At 32.4% G+C, this 24724-nt stretch overlaps 1 protein-coding gene across 3 annotated transcripts in view; it reads right to left on the reverse strand.

The window, feature by feature from the left end:
• CSMD3 (CUB and Sushi multiple domains 3) overlaps window positions 1-24724 on the reverse strand; it is a 1011591-nt gene that overhangs the window by 469338 nt on the left and 517529 nt on the right. For all 3 annotated transcript variants that reach the window (XM_074352931.1, XM_074352929.1, XM_074352930.1), the window contains one exon: window positions 6863-6984. In XM_074352931.1, the coding sequence (XP_074209032.1) occupies window positions 6863-6984 (122 nt within the window). The remainder of the gene's footprint in view (window positions 1-6862; window positions 6985-24724) is intronic.

Consider the following 24724-nt stretch of genomic DNA (forward strand, 5'->3'; position numbering starts at 1 on the left):
AGCAATTCTACTGTGATTTAAAGAGTAGAGTTTCTTCCCCAAACTCTCTGCTGCTAGAAATTTATCTTTTCTGGAAGCAGTTTTTCTCTAATATGTTCATTACAGAGTCACTATAATTCACTCTCTTATTAACAAGTATATCTCCACTAGGTAAGAAAACTCAGAATGCATAATATATGCATAAATACAAAATGCATAAAATGTAAGCTTTGCATATAAAGCTGAAGGTATGCAATGCCATATTATGCAATCGATTTGACATCTAATTAAAGCACTTACATTTTCATATACTTTCCAGATCTTGGCGATCACAGTCCAATTTGGAGATAAGACAAAAACAAGATAAATACAATACCCTGTGTTAAGTGCTTTGATATATGGACACATAGAGTTACCTGGGGGCAGAGAGTTGCCCAATCCAATTAAAGAGCAAAATGGAAAGATTTACTCAAGGAGAGAATTCCAGGTAGTGCAAAGGAAGGTAAAGATGGGAAGTGGGGAAGAACACTGTATAAGAGAACATGAAAAACGGAAGTAGTGAAAAGAAATACTATTTTTGTTTCTTTAATACAAACTGTGAAACAGGAAGTGATGAAAAGGAAGGCTACAGACAAGAGGTAGGAGCTACATCATTTTAAGGGCTTCGAACTTTATCTTGTAAATGAGGAGCAGCAAATAATGAGGTTTTTTTGTTTGTTTTTTTTTAGCTAAATATTCCAAAGCTTTTCTTGCCACAATTTGCTGTCCATTCGAAAAAGGACAAATATAATATGTTAAATTACACCTCAAAGTGATACTTATAAAATGTTGTCTATATTTCCATCCATTAAGGACAAGAAAAAAATCTAAATTGTTCATTTTGTATTCTCAAAGGAGTTACCACAAGACGGTAGAATGAAAATACACCTCATTGACAAAAACAGAACAGGTTCATGTTGACCTCAGAAATCCACTCCACCCAGAAATCCACAAACACTCATAGCCTTGCCAACACTACCTTAAATTCACTAGGACTACTCTTACTGTGCCTGTTTATCAGTAGTAACCAAAAGAACCCCAGACTCTGAGGTCACTCTCATTTCTAGCACCCTAATCCACATAAGGCTCTGTAAATCCCTTTTGTCCTCTTTTATCAGCAAATAATGAGTTTTAAGTAGAGTGTTGACAGGGTTTTTTATTTACTTTTCATATGCTCACTTTCGTAGCAGGAACAATCTGGATTTGAAGTGAAGTGGGGCAGAGTCAGAGAGAACAAGGGCCTAAACTTGAAAGTAGGGGTAGAGAAAAGTGGACTCAATCTAGATTTCTTTACCCCAAATAAAAACGATTGTAGTCATTTTCCCCTTTTTCTCTTTTCATACATATAAAAGCACTAGTCAAAAGCCCATTCAAAAATCTATGCCTCACAGGACTATTTTATCAAATTGTATTGATTGTATTTGGTATAGTCTAACTCAGACAAAGCAGAATATGCAGCACATTTGTTTAAAAAAATCATTATATTTTAGAATAATCCTAAATTTTGACTGGTTTGTGATATTTATTGTGTGTGATATGTGTTACATGGGTATATGGAAAATTAGCGTTCAATAACTCTTTAATTACTAATCATCTTAATTTTCCTATTTTTGTGAAAAAATATGTAAAGGTAAATTTACATGAAATTTTTGAAACAAATGTTGTAAGATGTAAAAGGCTTAAATACGACATTCGCAAATTCAACATTTATTTATTCGAAAGTAATCTCATTTTAGAGGAAGACATTAATCACTCCTATCCTAGAAGGATTACACACTGTAATATTATACTTATATATTTTATTACAGAAGATAATATTCCAAGACTCTGGACTAGACCATTCAAAAATGAGAAGTGCCAGCCTAGGGAATTCTCTAGGTTCATCCACTTTGCTGCCAGCATGAGGTTAACAGTTTCAAGTTGTACAAAGGCTCATATTTTAGAGACAGGGGAGGAGAGGTGCCTGGAGACACAGTAAGATATTGATGGAATTGATAAAAGCTTTCAGCTTTGTTTTATTTTTCTATGTCTTTTATATCTGTGCACTGGTCTTCCCCTTTAGGGGACTACTGCTATGTAACAATGACAGATTATATATGGCACTACCAATGTTTTACTGAAGGGAAAAAATCTACATAAAATGAAAAATGCATCAAATATTGAATCTGTAACACAACAGTACAAAACTGTTGATTCTTTGTGTCATTTATTCATGCATAGACACTGGAGGATATAATTTAAATGTCATAATACATATAAATTATCAACTTGAACTTAAAGATTTTGAAGAAAATGCTTGCAGATGTTGTTATTGGCTTTAGGAAGATATTCATTACAAATCTGTATATGTTATGTTGTGTATATTGAAAAAAATAAAACAAATATGAATGTGGTTTATTAAAGTGAATTTAATAAGAAGTACTATTTTGCTGGTTTTGTCCTTTATTAATAATGAAGTCAGCCTGATCCAGGATATCTATCTCTCCGTTTATTCACCTATATCTATTTTTATACAAAGAATCTTTGACTTGAAGCTTTATTTTTAAAATGAGATTAGTTTAAAATGACTAAACATAAAACATGGTAGTGAGAATCAGATACTATACATTTTTATATATAATGAGCCATACAGTGGATTCTATTTGCCATCCTCAGTTTATCCTCATTATTTTTCTTACGATACCAAAGAGGAAGGATGCACGATACTAGCTTCTCAGTTCATGGTCTTTAATCATTAATTTTATTTTTTATGTAGTTTCTTCAAGTATTATTAATTAGTGGGTCTTTATCAGTTAATATCTATGAAAGACCTTGTTTACCTCCAAAATTATCTTCTTGAGTAAGCAATTAAGGTAGGAGCTCAAGAAGTTAGGATGTAAGAGAAATTATTTGCCACTAAACCCATTGCTTGCCACAGCTATCCAGGAAGAAAAGGTTCCTGGTCCATGAGTAAATAGTCTTCGGGGCAAGTGACTGGGGTAAGAGTAAGGAGAGGTAGTTATACTGTTGTTCCTTTTTTTGTGAACTGCACTTCAATTAATAAGCCTCTTTTTAAAATTTTGGATGTTACATTGAAATACAAATCAGATAATGTAAGTCCTCTACCTAAAAGTCTCAATTTTGTTTCTATAAATTTGTATTTAGAGTCTCCTCTTTATCAGACACTATTCTAATGCTGAGAATACAAACTTTCCTCCCTTGACTGGGGTAATATACAAAAGATAGATAGAAAAGTAGCATATAATATAATGTCTTATAACATAAGGTCTTCAAATATAAGTGTTACAAGGAGCTATAAAAAATAAAGCAAGGAGATAGTGATGGAAGTGGTCAGTGATAAAGGAGTAGAGAAGGTGGCATTTAAAAGATATGAATGAAGAAAGAGAGCAACTGCTTAGGTATCATGCTTTGCATTACATTTTCGGATGAATCCCATAGGGACCTGTATGAACTGGGCTCTATTCAGATCTACAGCCTCCATTTCTTGCATTCTCCTCCTTATCCACTGTGCTACAGGACTCCTGCCATCTTTCTTTGTTTCTAGAAGACATCAGGGTCTTCATAGGCCTTTACAAGCACTTTTTCTTCTTCCTATTCTCTTTTTTGCATTACGTCCCTTGTCATCTTTCAACATTGGCTTAAATTGCACTTGCTCCAAAAGTCTTCCCTGACAATTCTAAGCAGCCTCACTTTTATTCCATCCAGAGTGTTTCCTTCAAGTTGTTACTGCTAATTTCTGTGTTTACCCTTTTATTTTCCATTTAACACTAGCTGGAAGCTTTCTAAAGGCCGGAAATTTGTCTTTTTAATTTTTTAATCTATTGTGGACCCAGTTTTCTATTAAAAAATGTAGGATTTCCCCAGAAAATTTTAGGATTTATAACACTAATTTTCAGCTTGTCACCCCAAGATATATGAATACTTATGTGGTTGTTTTGGACACTAGAGATCATCACACACTGAGAGTTCATAAGGAGAATATGAAAGATGTCCTAACAGAATAAAAGAGTATAACTACCATATCAGGTATCTTAGGATTTTGCTCCCTCCCTTCTTTCCTTTTCTCTGGTATCATACAATGTAACTGGGTATGCTGTTAGGTCAAGAGGGGGCAGAAATTCAAGGAAGATATGTAATGCTGAACAAAGGTATTAGACAGAACTGTACACCGATGATATGAATTCTATGTGACTCTGGTTTATGAGGATAATCATATCATCCAAGTGACTTTCCTCCACACTGCTTAGAGATTCCAGAAGCTCAAAGAACCATCATACTAAGAATGGCAAGGGCTGGATACACAAGTATATTATGGCAGTCCTTCTCTCTCTTCAGTACCTAGCTACAGCTATTGCTAAGGGACTGGACAGCTGAGGGGGAAAAAAAACATAATGTACTAGAATGATGACCATGGTTCTTATAAACTCCAAGGCTGTCAATAAGATAACCTTCTATTTTGCAGTAAAATATCACTGGGGCAGGAAGCAAAAGCTCAAAGCTCCCTCTAGTTCCTTTTTCAAGCTCTCTTGGTAGAAGCCTATTCTGACTTCTTAGAAACATCTACTTGATAGATTCTGATGACTAGTATCAGCCAGGAGTCTCTACAAGAATATTCCAAGTTCTGAAATGTGTGAGAGCATATGTTATCTACACAGTAGGAAGCTAAGATCAAACTCTGGTGAAGGCATTATGCCTCAACACACTGGGTACGTGGTTGTGGTGGTGATGGTGGCAGTACTAGCTACAGCAGTGGCAGCAGTAATATAGTTATTATTAACATTTTTTGAACATGTACTATATTCCAGACTCTGTTCTAAGTATATGGCATGTGTTATCTCATATAATCTTTCTAAGAGCCCTATGAGAGAAGCATTATTATTTTCATTTTACTATTGAGGAAACATAAGCCCATGTAAGTTAATTTCTTGGTGATGATCTGTGATTAATTATTATTATTAATACTGTTGTTTTCCTAATACTTATCTTCTAACTAGGCAGTTCTTAAACAAGAATAATTCTTATCCACTCATCAAATTTGGACTAAATCATACCTTTCCAAATATCCTATTACCCATTCTTCCATAGTAGTAGAATTTTTAGCTGGTACGAAGCTACTCTAAATAAAGACTATATTTTCCATCTCTTTTATAGCTAAGTATGACTCAGGAATCTTTCATAAGAAATGGCTCGCATTTGTCCTTTGCCCTCCTTCTTTATCACTTTCCCCAACCTGCTGCCTGGAATATGTGACACACCATGCTGAAACCTGACCTGAGACACAATATTGGAACTTGGGGGCAAGGGCCACTCCCTAGAATATGATAGTGAGTTAGTCTATGTCCCTGAGAAATTACTAGAGCAGAGCCACCACATATCTTGAACCACATATCTATCTTGTTTAGGTCCCTCTTGTTATAGGTTTTCTTTCACTGACAGATAAACCTAATCCTAACTGATAAATCTGTGTATCTTAGTACTTTTAATTAAACATTTCTTTGTCCAGCTTTTCACTTTCCTCTCCTATGTCAACCCCCCAAAAGACTTTATTTGGCTGCATGAAGTATGCCAATTGCCACCAGTTATATTGATCACTTAATATTTATGCTTAATTATCATGTAGCACATCTCTGATTTGCATATAGATCAAAAACAATTACAATGATGAGGTTAAAATGGCAGGGACACCCAATAGTTAGTAATGGGTGGAGTACTAAAAACAAACCAAAAAAACTAAATTAAAGTACTTTATATTTTACATACTTTGGCTCCTTTTTCGGTAAGAATCAGAGAAGTTCCTAAGAAATCTTAGTACATATATAAATAAACCAGTGATTGTATTTTATGAACATAAAACCTAAAATATTTTGGAAAATAGTATATGCGTTATCTAAGAACTATGAGTTAATCTCTTCTAAGTACTTACTACTAAGTACTCTGTATGCATTGCCTCATTTACCTCTCTTAACACTGAGAGAAACATGCTATTATTATTCACATTTTATAGATAAAGAAACTGAATTTCAGAGAGGTTAAATAACTTGATCAAAGTTATTAGCTGGTAAATTCAAAATCAGTATTTGAACTACAAATGTGACCCAGTTTTATGGGCTCTACCACTAACCTTTCCTTAATCTAACCAAGAAAAGGAACCATACAATCTGAGAGGAATTTTGATTCTTCCTATTTAGGTCCTCACTATACAGTCTTACAAGGAGAAGCAGGTTAGAGAGCAGGGACAGAAAACTAGCTAATTTATAAGCTGCTCTTTCACTCATTCAGCATTTCAGTTTTGTTTGAAGCACTATGGTGCATACATGCTTAGATGTATTACTCATTTTCAGTCAAATAGAAAGACAATCCAACCTTCAGAAATAGCCATAATATGAACCCTCTATTAGTCCAGAACACATTAAAAACAACTTTTTATAATAAAGAGTATCTGTGATCTGTGGCAATAGAGAAACATTGAAAGGAAAGCCAGCTATGTATAAAGACATGATATATCTGAATGATGTGTCAAGCAGAAAGATATAAACTGAAAAGCCATTATTCATGGCTTCTTCAAAAAAAAGAAAGATATACTTACAACCTCCAAAAGTGTATCTCAGAAAACATCCATTTATAATTTTATTTTCTTGTTTATATGTTAGTTGGGAGTAGAATTGCATTATTTTAATTTTTTCCCCAAATTTCTCATGTAAGTTTATGTTTTATATAATGGATAAGTAGGAAATACTGTGGAAATCACACTTTAGGTATGAATTTTCTTTACTGCACTTCCTTCTTGTCCTCTTTGCCTTTATCTTTATGATTATGCATTTCTACCAGAAATGGTTTCACTTACCTTATTTGTATTCACTGCTGTGATGACCCAGACACATTGGGCATTGCTGTCATACTGGAATGGAAAGTTGGGAGACGTAAAGGTTCCACTTGGTCCCTGTAGATTAGAGCCACACGTCTTCACTAAAAGAGAAATTGCATTTTAAAAGATGAGCATATACCACATGCAAAATCATAGACATAAAATAACTTGCAAATAGACTTTCAAGTCAAAATTGCACAATAATAACCATTTAAAATATATATTAAGGCATTCTAATGTCACTTATCAAAATGAGAGTGTTTTTTACACCCTGAAGTTCAGAAGCTCATATTTCAACATTAATCAAAAACTAGTTATGAAAAAAAGTGAGGCATGATAATTGTCCTCTGACTGTAAATAGGTTAGTTTATTAGAGAGAGGTTATATTTATTCAATATTGTGTTAACAAAAAATCTACAAAGAGAAAGAAACACAGCCTTGGATTGATTAAACAATCTAAATAGTGTTTTCCTTTTTATTTACTAAGTACACTAGGACTCTTAATAGCATAACTGAGACATCAACATTAAAACTACCTTTTCTGTTGAGTTTATTATTGTAAATTAGACCATTCAGACTACAAAAAGAGCTACAATGAAATAATTTTAATGAATTCCCACAAAAGTTAAGTGTTGTGATATTTCCTCAGTTTGCTAACCCTTCTTTTCTATAGTTAACAAAAAATTTAGTGACCACACTGTATCTGTGTCTTAACTTCCTTCTTGAGCACAACAAAAGTTTCCAGGTGGCATTACTTTGATATGCATTTCCTTGCCCCATTCCGTGAAAATACTGCCTAAGTCATCCTTTTCTAATCCACCAATAATAATCCATTGTATTTTAAGTCAAGTTCAATTAAATGTAGATTTTCATGTGCCCTTAAGACTTTACATATAATCACTTTAAAGATCAATTTATGGATATCACTAAAGTTTGTTTGACTTGTCCAAGGTTACTGAGCTGTTAAACAATTATAATCAAGATTTGAGCCCAGGTCTTCCAACTCAAAGTCTTACGTTTTTATCATTAAACGTGTGTCTCTCTAGTATGTTAAATAGAGTTTTCTTTACTAGTTTTATTTCCCTTTAGCTTATATTTCAGCAAAAATATATTCCAGACAACTCTGTGGTGATTTAATGGTTATTTTTAATTCTGTCTTGTTTGTGTCTGATTTCTGTATTTTAAACAATAAAACTATTATTTTATAGTAAGGATAAATTAATAAATCATATTTTCTTCCTTCAACATTAATTACAGATCTTTCTTTTTCCATTTACTATTCAACTTCCTGTTAGTCTTCTATGCTCACTACTCCATTGTCTTCTCTCCCATGCACTCTTTCCCCCCCCCAATTTTCATAGTATAAATACTTTGGCTGATTTTAAGCTACCAAAGCTTTACCAAGGCCTCACAAAATTTCTGAATATTTAACAATTGGTTCTTTTTTTCCAAACTGAGATACAGTTGACAACACCGTGAAAGTTTAAGGTGTATAATGCCATATGATACACATATGTTGCAAAATAATTACTACAATAAGGTTAGTTAACACTTCCATCATCTCATGTATTTACCAGTTGTGTGCATGTGCGTGTACATGTGTGGTGAGACTGTTTAAGATCTATTCTCTCAGCAGCTTTCAAGTATGTGATACAGTATTATTAATTCTAATCACCATAGTGTACATTATATCCCCAGAAGTTATTCATCTTATAACTGAAAATGAGTTTCCTTTAATCAAACACCTTCAGACTGGCTTTTGGCAATTACCACTCTACTCTTTGTTTCTGAGTTTGTGAGTTTTAGATTCCACAGGTAAGTGAGATCATTACACTGTAACTTCTTGTAAGTCTTTCATGTTCACTACCACATTTTTTCTCCCCCCATTCACTTCTGAGAGTATTTCAGTCTGAGTTCTCTCATTTCAGTGCTGAAATTGCTTTCACAATGCCAGAAATGACCTCCTAATTGCTAAATCTAATAGTATTTCTTCATTTTTTTCCCCTGGAGACTTAATGTCTCAGCAGTAATGAAAAGTACTGATAAAAAAAATAAACTTTGTTTGAAATTCTCCGCCTTCCCTTGCACAGTCCTGAGTCTCTTGATTCTTGGCCTATTAGTTTTGAATAGTTATACTCCATACCCTGTGTTCTGGTTCTATTTTTTTTTTTCCATATGACCTTGAAGTAGCATAAATTTATTCAGTAGCCTATTTTCTTTGTTCAATGATGTCTCTGAATAGTTAATCCAATTCACTTCTATGACTATAATGGTTATTTCTGTGTTGATAATTCTCAAATCTACATCACCATTTTTGCCATCTCTTTGGATTTCTACAGTAACTTTTTCTTTGTCTGCTGGAAATTCTATGAACTATTTTAAAGAAGTGCTTAATGAAATCTTACTTAACTAATTCCTCTAACTCTATCCCATACATACATAAGTACTCCTCAAGATCTATGTATTCCACTTCTGAAACATTCCACTTTCTTCTCGTTTCTTCCCAATATCCAGTGTTTCATCCTCATCTTTTTTCCTAGACTAGAAATAGCTGCTTAAGTCCTTTTCTATAACCCATTTTCACTCTCTGTTTCGTCCTCCTAATACTACTATACTTATCTTTCTAAAGTATACATTTGACTATTTCACTTAATTGCATAAAAACTTGATCTGTTTCCTACAGGATAAATTACAAACTGCCTAAAATAGAATATAAAATAATTCTGTAGGGATACAGATTTTATTTCCAATACAATTTCCTGCTATTTTGTACACTCATACACTCAAACTGTGCCAGAAAAAAAACAAAATCCTTTCTCTGCCTGGAATATACTACACTCTTTATACTTTTCCACTTTTTCCATATTTTCCTCCAAGTCTAAAATGTTATTCCTTATTACATTTGCCTGCAGAAAATCTATTCATTTAAACAAAGTCAAAGTGATGTGCAACTTCTTTCTATAGGAAGTGATCACTCAGGGTTCTGTAATAGATTGTAGTCCTCACAGCACATTATTTAAGCAGCATATCCATAAAAGTGCTTAAGTGCTAGTGATCTGATAGAGAATGCAGTTTAAACATTCAAGAACTTTATAGCAATAAGAATTTAAAGTAGACACAGCTTTCTAACTGAACATACTGCTTCTCTGAATGGTATTTACTACTTGGTAATTCTCTGGCAAGCTTTATTTTGTAAAATGTACAAATACTTATGGTCCTTAATGGACAAGACCTTGTTTATCATCTCTGTTCATTAACTCTTAGTGCATTGGCTTTCATGATGTAGAAGTGTTTACTAAAGGAACAAATGTACAAGTACTTTGACACAGCTCTTAAATGGACTGTAGAATGTGTGCTAATGAAGAATCCTTGGAAATATGTTTCAGACTGTCTATTTTGAAAACAATTTTCTTTTCATATAAAAACAAACAAAAAAAAACTCATAAAATGACAAATAATAATCACCCATAAATATGTTGGTCTTCTTGACTGCTTTCATCCAAACGAAAGAGTTAGGTTGTATTTTTGCACACATTTTCTTTTTGTCGGTATAGTTATTTTCATAAAATTCTTGTTTTATTTGTGTGTTTGAATGTTTTAAGAAACTGAGCTAATTCTAAACATATTCCTCTGAAACTTTTTTCCCCTTCATGTATCATGAATACTGTTCTATATCAGCATATGTAGACTTATTTAACAGATTTAACAGTCGAAATAGTAGCTGATGGAAGTATTGTATATTTCTGACAGCCTTCAACTATGAGAACATCACGTGATAATTAGGGAATTTCCTTAATCCTGGGTTTAGGAATGAGGAGAACTACCATGTGAGCAGAAATGCAGCAGATGACCCACAGCAACCAACATATAATGTAACTAAATGGGAAAATGACTTAAGCCACTGAGATTTTCTGGTTGCTTATTGTAACAGCACATGCTAGTGAAAGACTGTTTTATGCCACTGAAAGACTGTTCTAATTTTTTCAGCTATAAAACATAATCCATGAATAGAGATCTTGGTACCTATAGCTTTATATTTGTGCTTTTTATTTGTGTTATTATTGTAGAATGAATTCTTAGAAGGCTTACTTAGCTACAATATGTGAGCATTTTAAAATTTGATAAATATGTGTAAATTACTCTTCACAGTTTTGTTCAGCATATGCTCAAAAATGGAATAAAGGAGAATAGGTCCCCACATTCTCACCAAAATAATATCAACTATTTGTGCTTTTTTCATTCTGTTAAGTTGTCAATGATGCTTTAATATCCAATTTTCTACATTAGTATGGCTTACCAAAAGATTTTATTGTTACTTCTCTTTTGCTCTGATTTTTCTGTTCATGTATAATTTTTTCTAGTTTCAGTTGTCATTTTCTCACTGTTTTATAGCTGTTTCCTGTATGCTATCAGTATTAACCATTGTTATGCATGTTGAAAATATTTCCCCAGTCTTTTTTTTTTAATTTGTTGACTCTGCTTTAAATTATTTTTCCCTGAAAACTTTTAAAAAACTTTCTGTAAATCTGTCAGTGTTTTCCTTTAGGGTACCTGTGCTTTATGTCTTGGTTAGGAAAGGTTTCTTCAAACCTAGGTTTTGAAAAGGTTGAAAAGATTGAAAATATCACCTGATATTTAATTCTCATACTTTTATAATTTAATAATATCGCTATATTTAAAATTTTCATTTATCTGGAAATTATTTTTATATGGTGTGAAGTAGGGGAGATAATTATATTTTCCAATATGTGGAAATCTATCTTCCCCAGCAGCATTTGTAGTAAACTCTGTTTTATTCCCCACCAATTTAAAAATACGATTTAAATTATATCATGTTTCTCTCTCTCTCTTTCTCTCAGAAATTTACACATGGATCTGAGCCAGTACTTTTGTATTGATTCACTGACCTATGATTGTTCCTCTGCAAGCACCATATTGTTTAATCACTTTTAATATAGATATTGCAAATTTTGTTGCTCAATTTCATGATTTTCTTTGTTATTCTTGAGCACTTATTTTTCCATGAACTTTAGATATGTCAGTTTGTAAAGTTTAAAAAAGATTAGTAGTCTTACTGAATTATATTGCGCTCATACATTATTTGGATACAAATTTACTTCTTCAATGGAGCTTTAATAATGCAAAAGAGAAAGATAAATGAGATTACAACAGATGCTCATAAAATGTTTGATAAGCAGTGATTCCTGATTTAAGTTTTAAGAAACATAGAAATAGTAGAAAAAGGAGAAAAATTTCTAAATGTAACAATGAATGTATGAAATTAAATGAAGTATTAGATTATACAATAAAATGTGAAAACTTGTGTCATTAAAGGTAAGAACAAAACATGAAACATGGATGCTCACAATTTGTGACAGCATTCAACACTGTCTTAGAGGATCTAGATAATGCAATAAACTATGAAAAATTTGGAAAGAATTACAAAATTTAAAGAAATAAAAAAGTATAATTTTTTTACTTATACTATGCTATTTGCCTACTTAAACACAAGAGATTTAATAATTTATCTACAATATATATACTATGTTATATTTAAGAGTCACATAACCTGGCTTTGAAGAAGATATGCATGTGAAAATTTAAACTTTATTTTTATAGCAAGAATAATCAGCAATTCAAAGGGAAAGATCCAATTCACACAAGTAACAAAATAAATATGTAATTTTGAAAAATATATTTGGGAAGAAAGATACAAGACTTCTATAAAGAGAATCACAAAGAAAACTTCTGAAGGAAATGAAATAAAAACTGTATAAGTGAAAAGGTTATGTTCTGCGTGGGAAGGCTTATCATTATAAAGACGTTAACATCCTGATTTCAGCAGTTTAAAATGAATTGACAAAAAATAGCTAATTTTTCTATATTCTATATATATATGATTATCTTAGCTCTTGGTGCCTTTAACAGAGTTATTTTACAATAATCTGTATGTTTTATTCATGTGCCAAGTATGTTTTTAAAAAGGTAGAGAAGAATGGCTAATTTATCCTTTTACAGTTTTGTTTTAGAAGTAAAATGAGCCAATATACATGAAGACATTGTAAGATACTGTTACGAGGATTATGCTGTTTCAGGAAAATTATGTAAGTATAGTAGCAGAAGCCAAAAAATCACCCCATGAGTCTCTATCAATATAGTACTATTTATTCCTCTGGTCAAACACATATGGTTAACTATGCTTTGAAAAATGCCTATGAAAAAGGTTAAGTATAAAATATGCCTTGGTTCAACTGTAACCTCAGGCATTTAGATTTGTGCTGGATATAATGTTTCAACTACTCAAGTAAGACAAGAAATTTTATTTTCTGGTTGAGTAGGAAAGATACAATTCACAGGTTAAATATTATTTTTTTCATGGAATATACCAACTGGGTACTGTCCGTAGTGGTCTCTGGGTCTATTGGGCCCTGAAGTACCTCTTTCACTTTCTCCTTCTGGAATCTTCATGAATTTTCCATAACATTGATGGGCTTTTGTGATCCTGTTCCAACATACACTCAGGATTTGAAAATTCCATAAAGCTCTTTCCACTCACTTTTATGTAATTCCTTAAACACACTGAGAATGTTTGCACTTAAGTTCTTAGTACTTGCTTTTTTTTTTTTTTCTCACTTTGTATAGGTTTCCGCTCAAGTAGTTCTTAATAAATGGTCTATTCAGACCATGAATAAATAAATGAATAAATAAATGATTAAAATAAGGAGAGTCATAATGAAGATTTGATTTATTTTCTGGTTTGTATTTTCCTTTTGCCCACTTTTTGGATACAGTGGCAACTTAACCTGCAACCCTTTGGTAAATATTCTCATCTACCAAGTATTCACTAAAATCTCTGTGAACATTTAAGTCTTATTGTCTGTTGCTCTAAGGCTGTGTCTTAGTATGTTGGAAGATTTTGAGCAAGTGACAATTCTTTGTTGTAAGGGATATGATAGCCTACGTCTTTAAAGGAGTCATTAGGATGAAGTTCAAATAGCTTTGTAGTTTATGTATCTGTCTGCAACTATCCTTGCATCTTCACCTTTCTTGGTGCTCACACTTGAGCAAATCCAAACCATTTGAATCTCATTCTTTCCCCTGTAAACTTAGACAGTTAGACTATATCACCCATACTCTCTGATAGGCATAAAATTATTTTACAGTTGCTTTATGCAGCTATCTATGTGCTTGTAATGGCCTTTCCCAATATGTACAATGAAGTTAGTAGAGCCTGGGGTTATGCTATTGTTCAATCAAGTCTTTTGTTATTAAAATTGTTTGATGATATATGAAATATGGAAAATGATGGAATTTTTAGTGAAAAAAAATCAGTCTGAATTCAGATGTATTTGTAATATTTCCCTTTTATTTTCCCTGTGAGTTAACACTGTGATCTTATCCTAGCAGAAGTATTTTCATTTCTATTTTTCAATATCCATAGTGACTTCTTTGCTCATTATCCAGGGATGAAGATAAAAGACTCATAGTGTTATATTATCTCTGAAAGTAACTTGGTATTGGCCATGTAATAAACTATATTTTTTATGCTACACAAGAGGTGGTAGACACAGCAGGTGATATTAATTTTAACTTAGTAGAGTATCTACTGATCCTAGAAATTTTAAGTTATAATTTAGAAAATTAAATGTTCTGATAAGGTGTGACAATAAATGTATATACAATGAATAAGTATGAACAGCCCAAACTTTGTGAACTTCACCAGGTCAGAATGGCTTAGACTATGAGAGATATACCAACAAAAGACTTATTTGTTTAAGGGTTTCTGATAGGGCCGTGTGAGGTAGAACAACAGATATTGCTAGGAAAAAAATATAAAATGACTAAAACTGGATAAGTGTTGGTACTTAGTGATGAACAACTTCTAATATTCAATGGGAATTGAACATGGAGAGACATGATGTAGCTACTTCCCAGACACAAAAGGGATTATCCTAATCTCATAGAGGTAGACTAGGGCAACTGCTACTCACAGTCTCTTTCTGATCTGTCTTTGCCCAAATACCATCACTGTAACTGAACTCTATCCTTACTATCTACACGTTGCAACAAGGTTCATAGATTGTGTTTTTATTATGACATTTGATTAAAGCAGAAAGTGGGATGTTTGTTAGACTGATTTTAATTATTTTCTCCCCAAAAGACAAAAGGTTGTCTCCAGGGACTAAGTAAAACCCAGGAGGGGAAAAATAGAGTGGTAATAGTGTGTCCAGTCATTGAATCATAATTTTTAAAATGTAACTTTATTTTAGATTCCAAATAGTGAAGTAGTGAAGCAAGCAAAGTATATGTTATAAATAAGAAACACTCAATGTTTGTTGTTTGAGAAAATCAGACTTACTATAGTTTTGGAAACTTCAGTAAGAATATAGCACTTAACTTTAGAATTTAAAGAATCTTTCATTCAAACAAACAAAAAAATATATATATACACACACACACACAAACACACATGTATGTGTGTACTAAAATTAAAAAAAAAAGACTTTAACCAAAAAAAAGAAATGAAGGGTCCTGAGATCTTAGGGTTCATCTGTTCTCATTCACCCATTTTACAGATAGTCATTGAGGTCAAAGGCGTACTCAGGATCACAGAGCAGAACTAGTACTTGAAGCTAGCCAGTGTTCCCCCATGCCCATGAGTTGGCATTTCAGCTGAGGAGGCTGAGTTTTGCACAGAATAACTCTGATTGTAGCAAATACACTGGAAGATGAAATAACATAAAGCCTTGGAGTTTTTAAAAGGAGACTTATTCCTGAAGGGACCTAGGAGAAAAGAGCTTTTTAACTGGGGGGAAGAAAAAGAGTCTATCACATAAAACTTTCTGTATCAATAATATAAACTCATATTAAGCTTATATTATAAACTGATATAAATTGATAAAATATAAACTGATATCATAGCAATATATGATTAATGCCACAAAGCACAATTAATATTTTTTTTATTATTTACTGATCAAATATCTTCCAGATCTAGAAACAAATATGATCTAACAGTTAAGAACTTTTGTTCAGTGAATGTAATCATCATATTGCTCACTGAAAATAAAAATAAACTTTAATATTCCAATGTGATATTTTGGATAAATTCTACCTACTAAATTTAGATATATTTTTAATTCATTTGTGAAAGTTCAATGCTGTACAATACTTATTTTGAAATTCTCACATTCCACAAGCATTAAATGAGTCTATATTCTGTTTGATATACTGTGCTGGACACTGGAATTGGGGAGGTAAAGAGGATAGTCAAGGTGTCTGTCCTCATGGAGTTTACAGTCTAGGAGAGAACTGAAATACTAAACTAGTAGATAAAGTTCGATTCACAAGATCTATGGGTGTAACAGATCAGGAAACACTGTGGCAGTAGATAACAGATCAAGAAAGACTATTCATAGGAAATGACATAGAAAAATACATTGCTTTATTTCTACGTTTTGTCAGCAACCTCCTCCCAGCCACACCCACCAGTATTTTGGGACTTTTTCTCCTATTGCTGCTGCAGAAACCTTATAAAGAAAAAACTCATTATACTCACATTAAGAGTGAGTATCTACACAATAACAAGGTGTTCATTTCCATGTAACACTTCATGAGACGTTATCTTTTAAAATTAATATGTGATCATTACTATTAGAGATACTCTAATGGAAATGCTTTAGGGACATTCTAAGGTAAAAGAAAAGCATCCCATGTTTGCAGATGTATATGATTTGAAAATACAACAATATACTGATAAAAAATTACTTTGAGAAAATAAAATGGCTCAAGAAATTAAATAATATCTAAGACAGAAGTTATAGAAGGTACAAAGATTGTATCAGCTCAAACAGAAAATAAATACTTCAAAAGTTGTGGAAAGTATTTTATCAATCAAGGTGAGATATTCTTTGGGAAGAAATTGGTAACCCAGTAAGAAAAAAATGCTCAGAAAATGAAAACTTTGGAAATTAATTTTCAACTGAGATCAGAAAAGGTTTACTGTAAAAAATGATTAAAGCTTGATAGAAATTTATTATCAATGTGGACAAAGGAAAACAGGATAAATGAGAAGACCATGGAACTGGAGTGTCTATTCTCTTAGTGGACATAAATAAATGAAAATTGTGGAATTTTCACAAAGAAAATAATCTTCATTAAATAAGATACAGATTTATGAGTCTCGTATGAGAAGTTTTATCTTTCTGCATGATATTTGGCATGTCTTTAAGTACAATGTTCAACCACACTTTCTCTTGTATTTTTTCTGGGAAGGAAACTTCTAATAGTTTGGAAAGTTTCACACACAGTTATTTTTATTATGAAGAGAAATTCTACATTGGAGTTTCCTTTATAACATTCTAAACCCAAAAGTGTAGATTTAAGTAACCCTTTGAAATATGGTTATAACACTTTCAATATGTCAGAATTTCATTTTGTTCTTATTTTATGTTTTAATAAGTGTTTAATATAGTATATAATGTCATCTACCTGAAAAAATGTTCAATTATTAAACTAAGACCTGTTATTAAACTTCAGATAAACAGGTATAGAAGCAGTTCTCTGAATCAATTAGAATTCTGATACTGTTGACTGTTGGTCACGAAACACACACATGCACACACACACACACACACCGACCTGAAGGTGAATGATAAAACCTATTTAAATCAGTGTCTGGAACTATCAATAAGTAGTTTAGTTTAAAAACAGTTAATTGGACATCCTAGTCTCTATGTCTTCATGAGACACTGATCAAATGTCAGAAGTGGAGTAACAATTAGGACTAATCTTCAAATACATCTCATTGTCATCTGCATAAGAATGAAAGTCTAATCCATGTCTTTACTAAAAGAAGTATGTAAATGTGGAATAATAATGAAATGAACCCAAAGCAGGGAACTGGAAAACAGAGGAGAAACTATGAAAGGGACAGAATTAAAATCAGCAAGAGGCAGGCTGCACAGGATCAGATAAATTTGATTAAAATCCAGCAAATGCAATTCCTATTAAAAATAAACGTACAAATGTTCAAGGCAAAAAAAGTAAGCACATTATTTTTTTTCTTCCCCTAGTTCTTGGTTGTTAGTAATTTAACCTAGTCCTGAAGGTCATGTTTACATAAAATGCAGCCTCTCCTTGTGCTTTGTTTCACTGAAACATCCTATTGTTATTTGGATGAGAGCAGATATGGCATTTAGTCATTACTAGAAATAATTTATATAAATTAATCATTTATTATGCTTTTTGATTACAAGAAAATTGAATTTAATCTAGGTTTGTAAGAGAGACAAATTAGGTGGTAGGGTAGAATGATCTGAATTATCACGCACAAAATACGTAGAAACCATAGTGTTCTTACGGTAATCCGCGGGTAATGGAGGTGGAAGAAAAATGGGAAGTAGGAAGAAGAGAAAGGAATATGAAGATGATGTGGGTAGGAAGATGGTGTGTTGTGAAGAAATCAGGGGGAAAAAACACTTGAACAAGTAGTTAGACAAAGAATTTAACAGACGAGAGTATGTAATACTCAAGTTGTTTGCCTACTTTTTAAAATTTTTTGTTGGGGAGGGAAGTAACTAGGTTTATTTATTTTACTTATTTCATAGTAGAGGTATTGGGGATTGAATGCAGTTCCTCATGCATGCTAAGCAGACATTCTACCTCTGAGTTATACCCTCCCACTGTTTGTCTACTTTTGATGTAGATTGCCCCCATCTTTCCTAAATTATACAGAAGATTAGTTGAGCAAGTTATCATGTAGTTATCACCTGCATATTTAAAAATTGGTGTTGTTTTTTTGTTTGTTTAGATAAAATTGGGGACAATGTCTACTTAGAATATATGTAAACTAGACAGACCCCAGAAAATCAGAAAGCAAGAATTTGAAGCTAAAATTAGCCATTACATATTAAGTTTACACTTACTGGCCCAAGAAATCTTTTAGAAGACTTTACACTTCCCCAGAATTTAAAATCAGGGGTTGGTTAGACTATCTGACCTACATCTACATGGAACTTCAATCGACAATTTATAATTTAAAAATGCACCATGCTCTAAGTTACTTCCATAGCTTTTCACATGCTATTTCTTCTATTTGAAATATTCTTTTTTAGCTCTTAACCTGCTAGCTAAAATTAATTCATTCTTCCAAATATTTACTTGTATTAGAGCATTAATACTTGATCTTATTTAACTACAAATAATTATGTTCCTTATGTCAGCAACTATCTTTTATCTCCAAGTGACATGAAGTTGGCTTAGTGTATAAATACTCAAAAAAATTTTAAGAAACTTTAATTAATGAATAATTAAATAAAGTGAAATATACCTAAATATAAGAAATAAAAACTCCCAAGTTACAATTTAAATGTTTCAGTTAAAATTAAAGAAAAAGAGGCAATTCATTAAAGAAGTATCTTAGGGAAATTGGATATCACTTGTATAATTCTGGACAGTCTTTCATTCTAGTGAAAGGTCAAAAGAATATTTGATGACAATTTGTTATAATTCTTTTATTGAGATATTTACTCAACACCAAACATTGACTTAGAATGTTTCAATGCAAAAATGAATAAGTTAGGATCCTTTCTTTAATGGATTTGAAGTCTTAAAGAAGAGACAGATTCAAATAAGTCATTTTAATAATGTGTGATAAGTTCTAGACAAAGGTAAGCAAGTGTTATGGGGACATAAAAAGTGACATTTTTGCAACATGGGAGTTTAGAAAAGGCATCCTTCAGATAATGTCAGAGTTGAATTTTGAGAAGTTACAACACATGAATTTAGAGCAGAAATTCAGGATGAGTTTCCAGGTAGAGGGAAAAGGGGTACTAAATACCACATTGTATACAAGAAAACTATGTCATTAACAGAACATCTAAGATTGTTTGGAGGCAGGGAGGTTCTTTAGATGGAGACAGACAGGTAAGTAAGTGCCCATTCAAGGAGGGCCATTGGTGTTAGTCTATGGCAATTGTTCAATTATTAATTTTTGGTCAAAACTAAGGAGATACTTTGGGGATATTGAAGAGCACTTTACTTAACTGCATCTATATTTTTAAGTTAATCAGTCCAGGTGCCAAATGCAGAATGGATTTAAGAAACTAGATTCCTGGAGACAAGAATGAAAAAGTCAAGTCATGTATTCCTTCCTCTCCCTTATACTTAAGTTTTTTGTTCTTTTTTGGTATGTAGCTCTATTTAGTTTTAAATTCTGGGGCACAACATATGTATTCACTTATTTATTTACTTAGTCATTCACTCAACCAATGCTATTTATTAAAGAACTATGAATCACTTAACATTATGAGAATTAGTGATCATAGAGTTGTGGACCACACTGTGTCTCCCCATAGACCTCACATTATAAGGATAGAGACAAACATGAAAAAATCCATTACAAGATTAATCAAACAATCTTAAAAACTGCTACAAAGGAAAAGTATAAGGTGTCCTGAGTATATATTTGGGAGATTTACTATAACATAAAGAACTCATCTTCAAAAAATTAGAGGCTCATTAATACAAGATAATTTAAGGCATGACAAAGAAGGACAAAGCATGTAAAAAAAAAATCTGGATTATATAGTATTTTTTTAATTCAATAATTCATTTATTTTGAATATATCCAACAACCAAACCAAGTGTTAATATTTTCCTTGAAACCTATAACTATGCTTTCACGAATCATTAAGAGTTATTGCAGCTGGATTTTAGCTCTTTGTGATGCTGCTAAGCAATTTTTAAAGTATCTCAAAGCAGTTTGTTTTTAGGTAGGCTTACTATCTTTTGTCCTTCAATATTCTCATGTATACAGACTTAACGAATCCTTGATTATATGAAAACCACATAACAGTCAACCATTTCCCAAAATAATGAGGTTTCATTAGAAGCTATTTATGGCTTAACAATAAGTAGAATATTCTTCTAAAAGTGGCATCCAAGATCTTAATAAAGGGAATTAAAAAAAAAAAAAAGAAGAAGAGAAAAAAAAAGACTAGGAAATTTCTGAGAATTGGGTCAATGAATCCTAGGATATGAGAAACAATGATAATAAGAGAATCTATTTCTCTATTCAAAGGAATTTTATTTTTAAAACTATTATTAATTATTTCAAGGAATAAACTACACAATTCTACAGAATGTTAACTGCCAAGATCACATGTGCTCATTCTTATTCCTAGGGAATTGGCAGGTAGGATGGCATTATTATATTAATCTAAGAAAAAGTTCTACAAATTTATAAGTATATGTTTACAAAGTGCAGAAGTCTTGGCACAAAGCTACCACCAGAGCAAAATGGAACAAACTTGTCCCAAACTATGTAGACACTGGATAGAAAAGGAAAATTAATTTATCCTTTATTTGCCATAGTAAAACAAGTTAGTAAAATGTAAAAATTTTGAGCTCCATAAACAGGCTTAAGGTTTCATAAGTGGAACTCCAGGAAATAATTTCTACAGCCTGATATATTGACGGATGAATTAGTTTCATTAACTCTCTCAAAAATTTAAATTAGCAAAATACAAAAGCTCATGTTTATTTAATTTTGAGGAGTAAAATTAGATATCACATGCTCAACAGTGCATAGTTGACCCAACTGTTAATTGGGTTGGGAGTGGGACATAAAAAGAAGGAAGTATGTGACCATTTGGCAAGCATATACCCATGATGAAGAAGGAGACCACTACTCAAATTGTTCAGACACATCTGAACTTGAGGCAAGACTGCTAGTTCTTCCAATTTTTCAAAAGATGTTTATGCAAAATCTTTAATTTTTCAAATGTCCAAGTTTTCAAAATATTTCAATGTCTAATAGCCGCCCCCCCCCAAAAAAATCCATGAGCTACCTCTGGACTCCTGATTTATAATGTCTGAGCCACATATTAATTTTGATATGAAATTAAAACAGATTATAATTTCAATGAAATAGTGCTTGAAAACACAATTGCAAACTGATACTTCAATTTCAAGACTACAACCAACTTTTTTAATACTTCTAATTGAGAAACATAATTTTTTAAAAATTGCTTTCAAAATGAAAATCCCTTATCAATTTATTTACTTTAGTTTCATCTTCAGTATCATTTATTATAAAAAAATTCATTTTGGAATAATTTTAGATTCATAGAAGAGATGTAGAAATTATACAGAGAGTTCCAATATACACTTTACCCAGTTCCTTCTAATGTTAACATACTGCATAACCACAATTCATTTACCAAGACTAAAAAAAAGTATTATTGGTACATTACTATTAACTAAACTCTGGACTTTATTTGCATTTCATTAGTTTTTTTTAACTATTGTCCTTTTTCTGTCCCAAGATCTAATCCAAGATATCATATTACATTTATTTGTTATGTCTCTTCAGTCTCCTCCTTCAATCTCATTTTAAATTAATATTTTGCCAACTGTCCACCAATGTGTGTATGCATGTGCATGTAAGAGAGAGAGGCAGAGAGAGGGGGACAGAAAGAGAGAGAAGAAGGGTGAAGGAGGGAAGGAGAGAGAAAGAGAAGATGCACAGGAGCACACTTAGTACAGAAAGTCAATACCCTCACACATAACCAACCCTAGAATAAGGATGAAGATAAATTTCTGAGCTGGCAAATCTTAGGGACTCAGAAGAAAGTGATGTTGCTGAGATAATAACATGCCACAGAAAACCTTAGCTAAATATACCTGCATTACAGTATAAGCATCTTTCTAGCCAAAACTGTTAAAGATTCCTTCCCAAGGCTATAGTAAGAAACTTTAAAAAATTGCTACAGGATGTTTTAACTTGAACACAAGAAAACAATTTAGCACTCTAGAACTCAGTAAGTAGAAAAACTACACCTAACTGTTCAAGATGCCATGGGAGATCCTTAATAGGTGATATTTTAATATAATGTAGAAATTTCATTCTTTGAAATAAACACAATGGTTGCAGAATGTGAAAGCATCACTCTCAGCTTTAAAAATAGTGACTAGCCTATTAGTATCAGCCTATGTGAGTAAGTAACAAAAACAGTGACCCTCCTACTTGTGTTTCCTTTGTGCTTCTCAGGAAGCTAAAAATACCATATATTCACACTATTGTTGCTTATGCATAATTCACAATTATTAACTTAATGGAGGGCTTTGCAGCTTCCATATTCGTGACATTTGGGACTAAATAATCATTTATTTTGCTGTGGGGGCTGTCCTGTGCATTGCAGAATGTTTAGCCGCATCCCTGTCTTCTACCCACTAGATGCCATTAGCATTCCACCCAAAGTTGTGACAATCAAAAATTATCTCCAGACATTGCCAAATGTCCCCTGGGTGGCAAAATTTTGCCTTCAACCATCAAGATATCCCACTTAGTGGGATATCTTTTGTACTACCTAATCTCTAATTTTTTTTCTCATTCTTTTTCTTCTTTTTTTTCTTCTTGCATTATAGTCAGTTTACAATGTTGTGTCAATTTCTGGTGTACAGCATAATTTTTCAGTCATACATGAATATACGTATATTCATTTTCATATTTTTTCACTGTGAGCTACTACAAGATCTTGAATATATTTCCCTGTGCTATACAACGTAAACCTGTTTATATATTCCTTTTCTTCTTTTTATTCTGCACTTTATCAGTAAATTTTGAAGAGAGAGAATCATGGGAACAAGGCATAAACTTCAGTTTCCACTACAGTGGGAAGCTATCATGGAAGAGTTGGTTAATAGAGTGTTTGGTCACTGAAGAAGGAAATAAAAATCTTGTTAACTCAAACTAGATTATATACACTTATTCCCAAGTCCTTTCCCTGTCATTTGTCTAATCCTTACTCTTACTTTAGGATTTAAACTGGCAATCCTCTGGGAAGCTTTTCCTGATAACCCTAATCCCAGTCCACCCTGAATAGGGTGCTCCTCCCATTTTCTCATTTTAAAAAAGATCTATGCATGCTAATTTATTACAAAGTATTATCTTACTGTCTTCTACTGCCACTTTTCCTCTCAGAATACTGTAAGCTGCCGAGGACAATCACTACACAGCATTACTGACTGGTTGTGAAGGCAGTCAGTAAGTGTTTACTGAATGAATGACATGCTTAGGCAATGGAGTCTTGATTGAGACACTAAACTAAGAGACTTGGTATGCCAAGAATGAGGGTTATTGGAGATGAACAAAAGAAGCCTCATGAAAAAAAATCGTGGCACAATATATCCGGAGATAGTTATAGGTGTACATTTTACCTATTTACTCTGAGGAACTAACATCAATCACAAAATAAGATATCATGAAATACTTAAGGTAACAATATAAGCCTTTCCATTGTCAGAGTTGACAAGCACTTGAAATATGTTTCTTACTTGCTAAGACTCCTCCTGATCTCATGCTGTCTAGTGGGCAAGACATTAAACTCCTTCTGTCAGTCTAAATGCTAAATTCTTTAAAAAACTGTTATAAAAACTTGCTATATAATCACAATTAATGACAAGAGGGCTGGCTTCTGTTGCTATTTTTTTTTTATTGTGTTGCCTTTCTTTTAACAGATTTCATAGTTTCAGTATCTGTTTAGCTGTATAGTTCATGTCAAGAAACAGATTGGCATTCTCAATGTTCATAAACACATGATAAGAGGAACCAGTTTCTTACTTGTAAGCACACTGATAACATAAAACTCAGTTTCTACTCAACTTCCTAGGAAGAGACAGTCACATTATATCTGAGCTGTTAACCTAGAAAGAATGTCAGTGATGAATTATTTCATCTAAGACAACATTTATAGGTGAATAGAATATGATGTGTTAAAACAACTATTAAGGAATTTTAGAGGAATTTCTTTTTATATTAATTAAACCCTAACCTGT

This window comes from Camelus bactrianus, chromosome 25 (genome assembly GCF_048773025.1).
Source record: "Camelus bactrianus isolate YW-2024 breed Bactrian camel chromosome 25, ASM4877302v1, whole genome shotgun sequence".
Lineage (NCBI taxonomy): Eukaryota > Metazoa > Chordata > Mammalia > Artiodactyla > Camelidae > Camelus > Camelus bactrianus.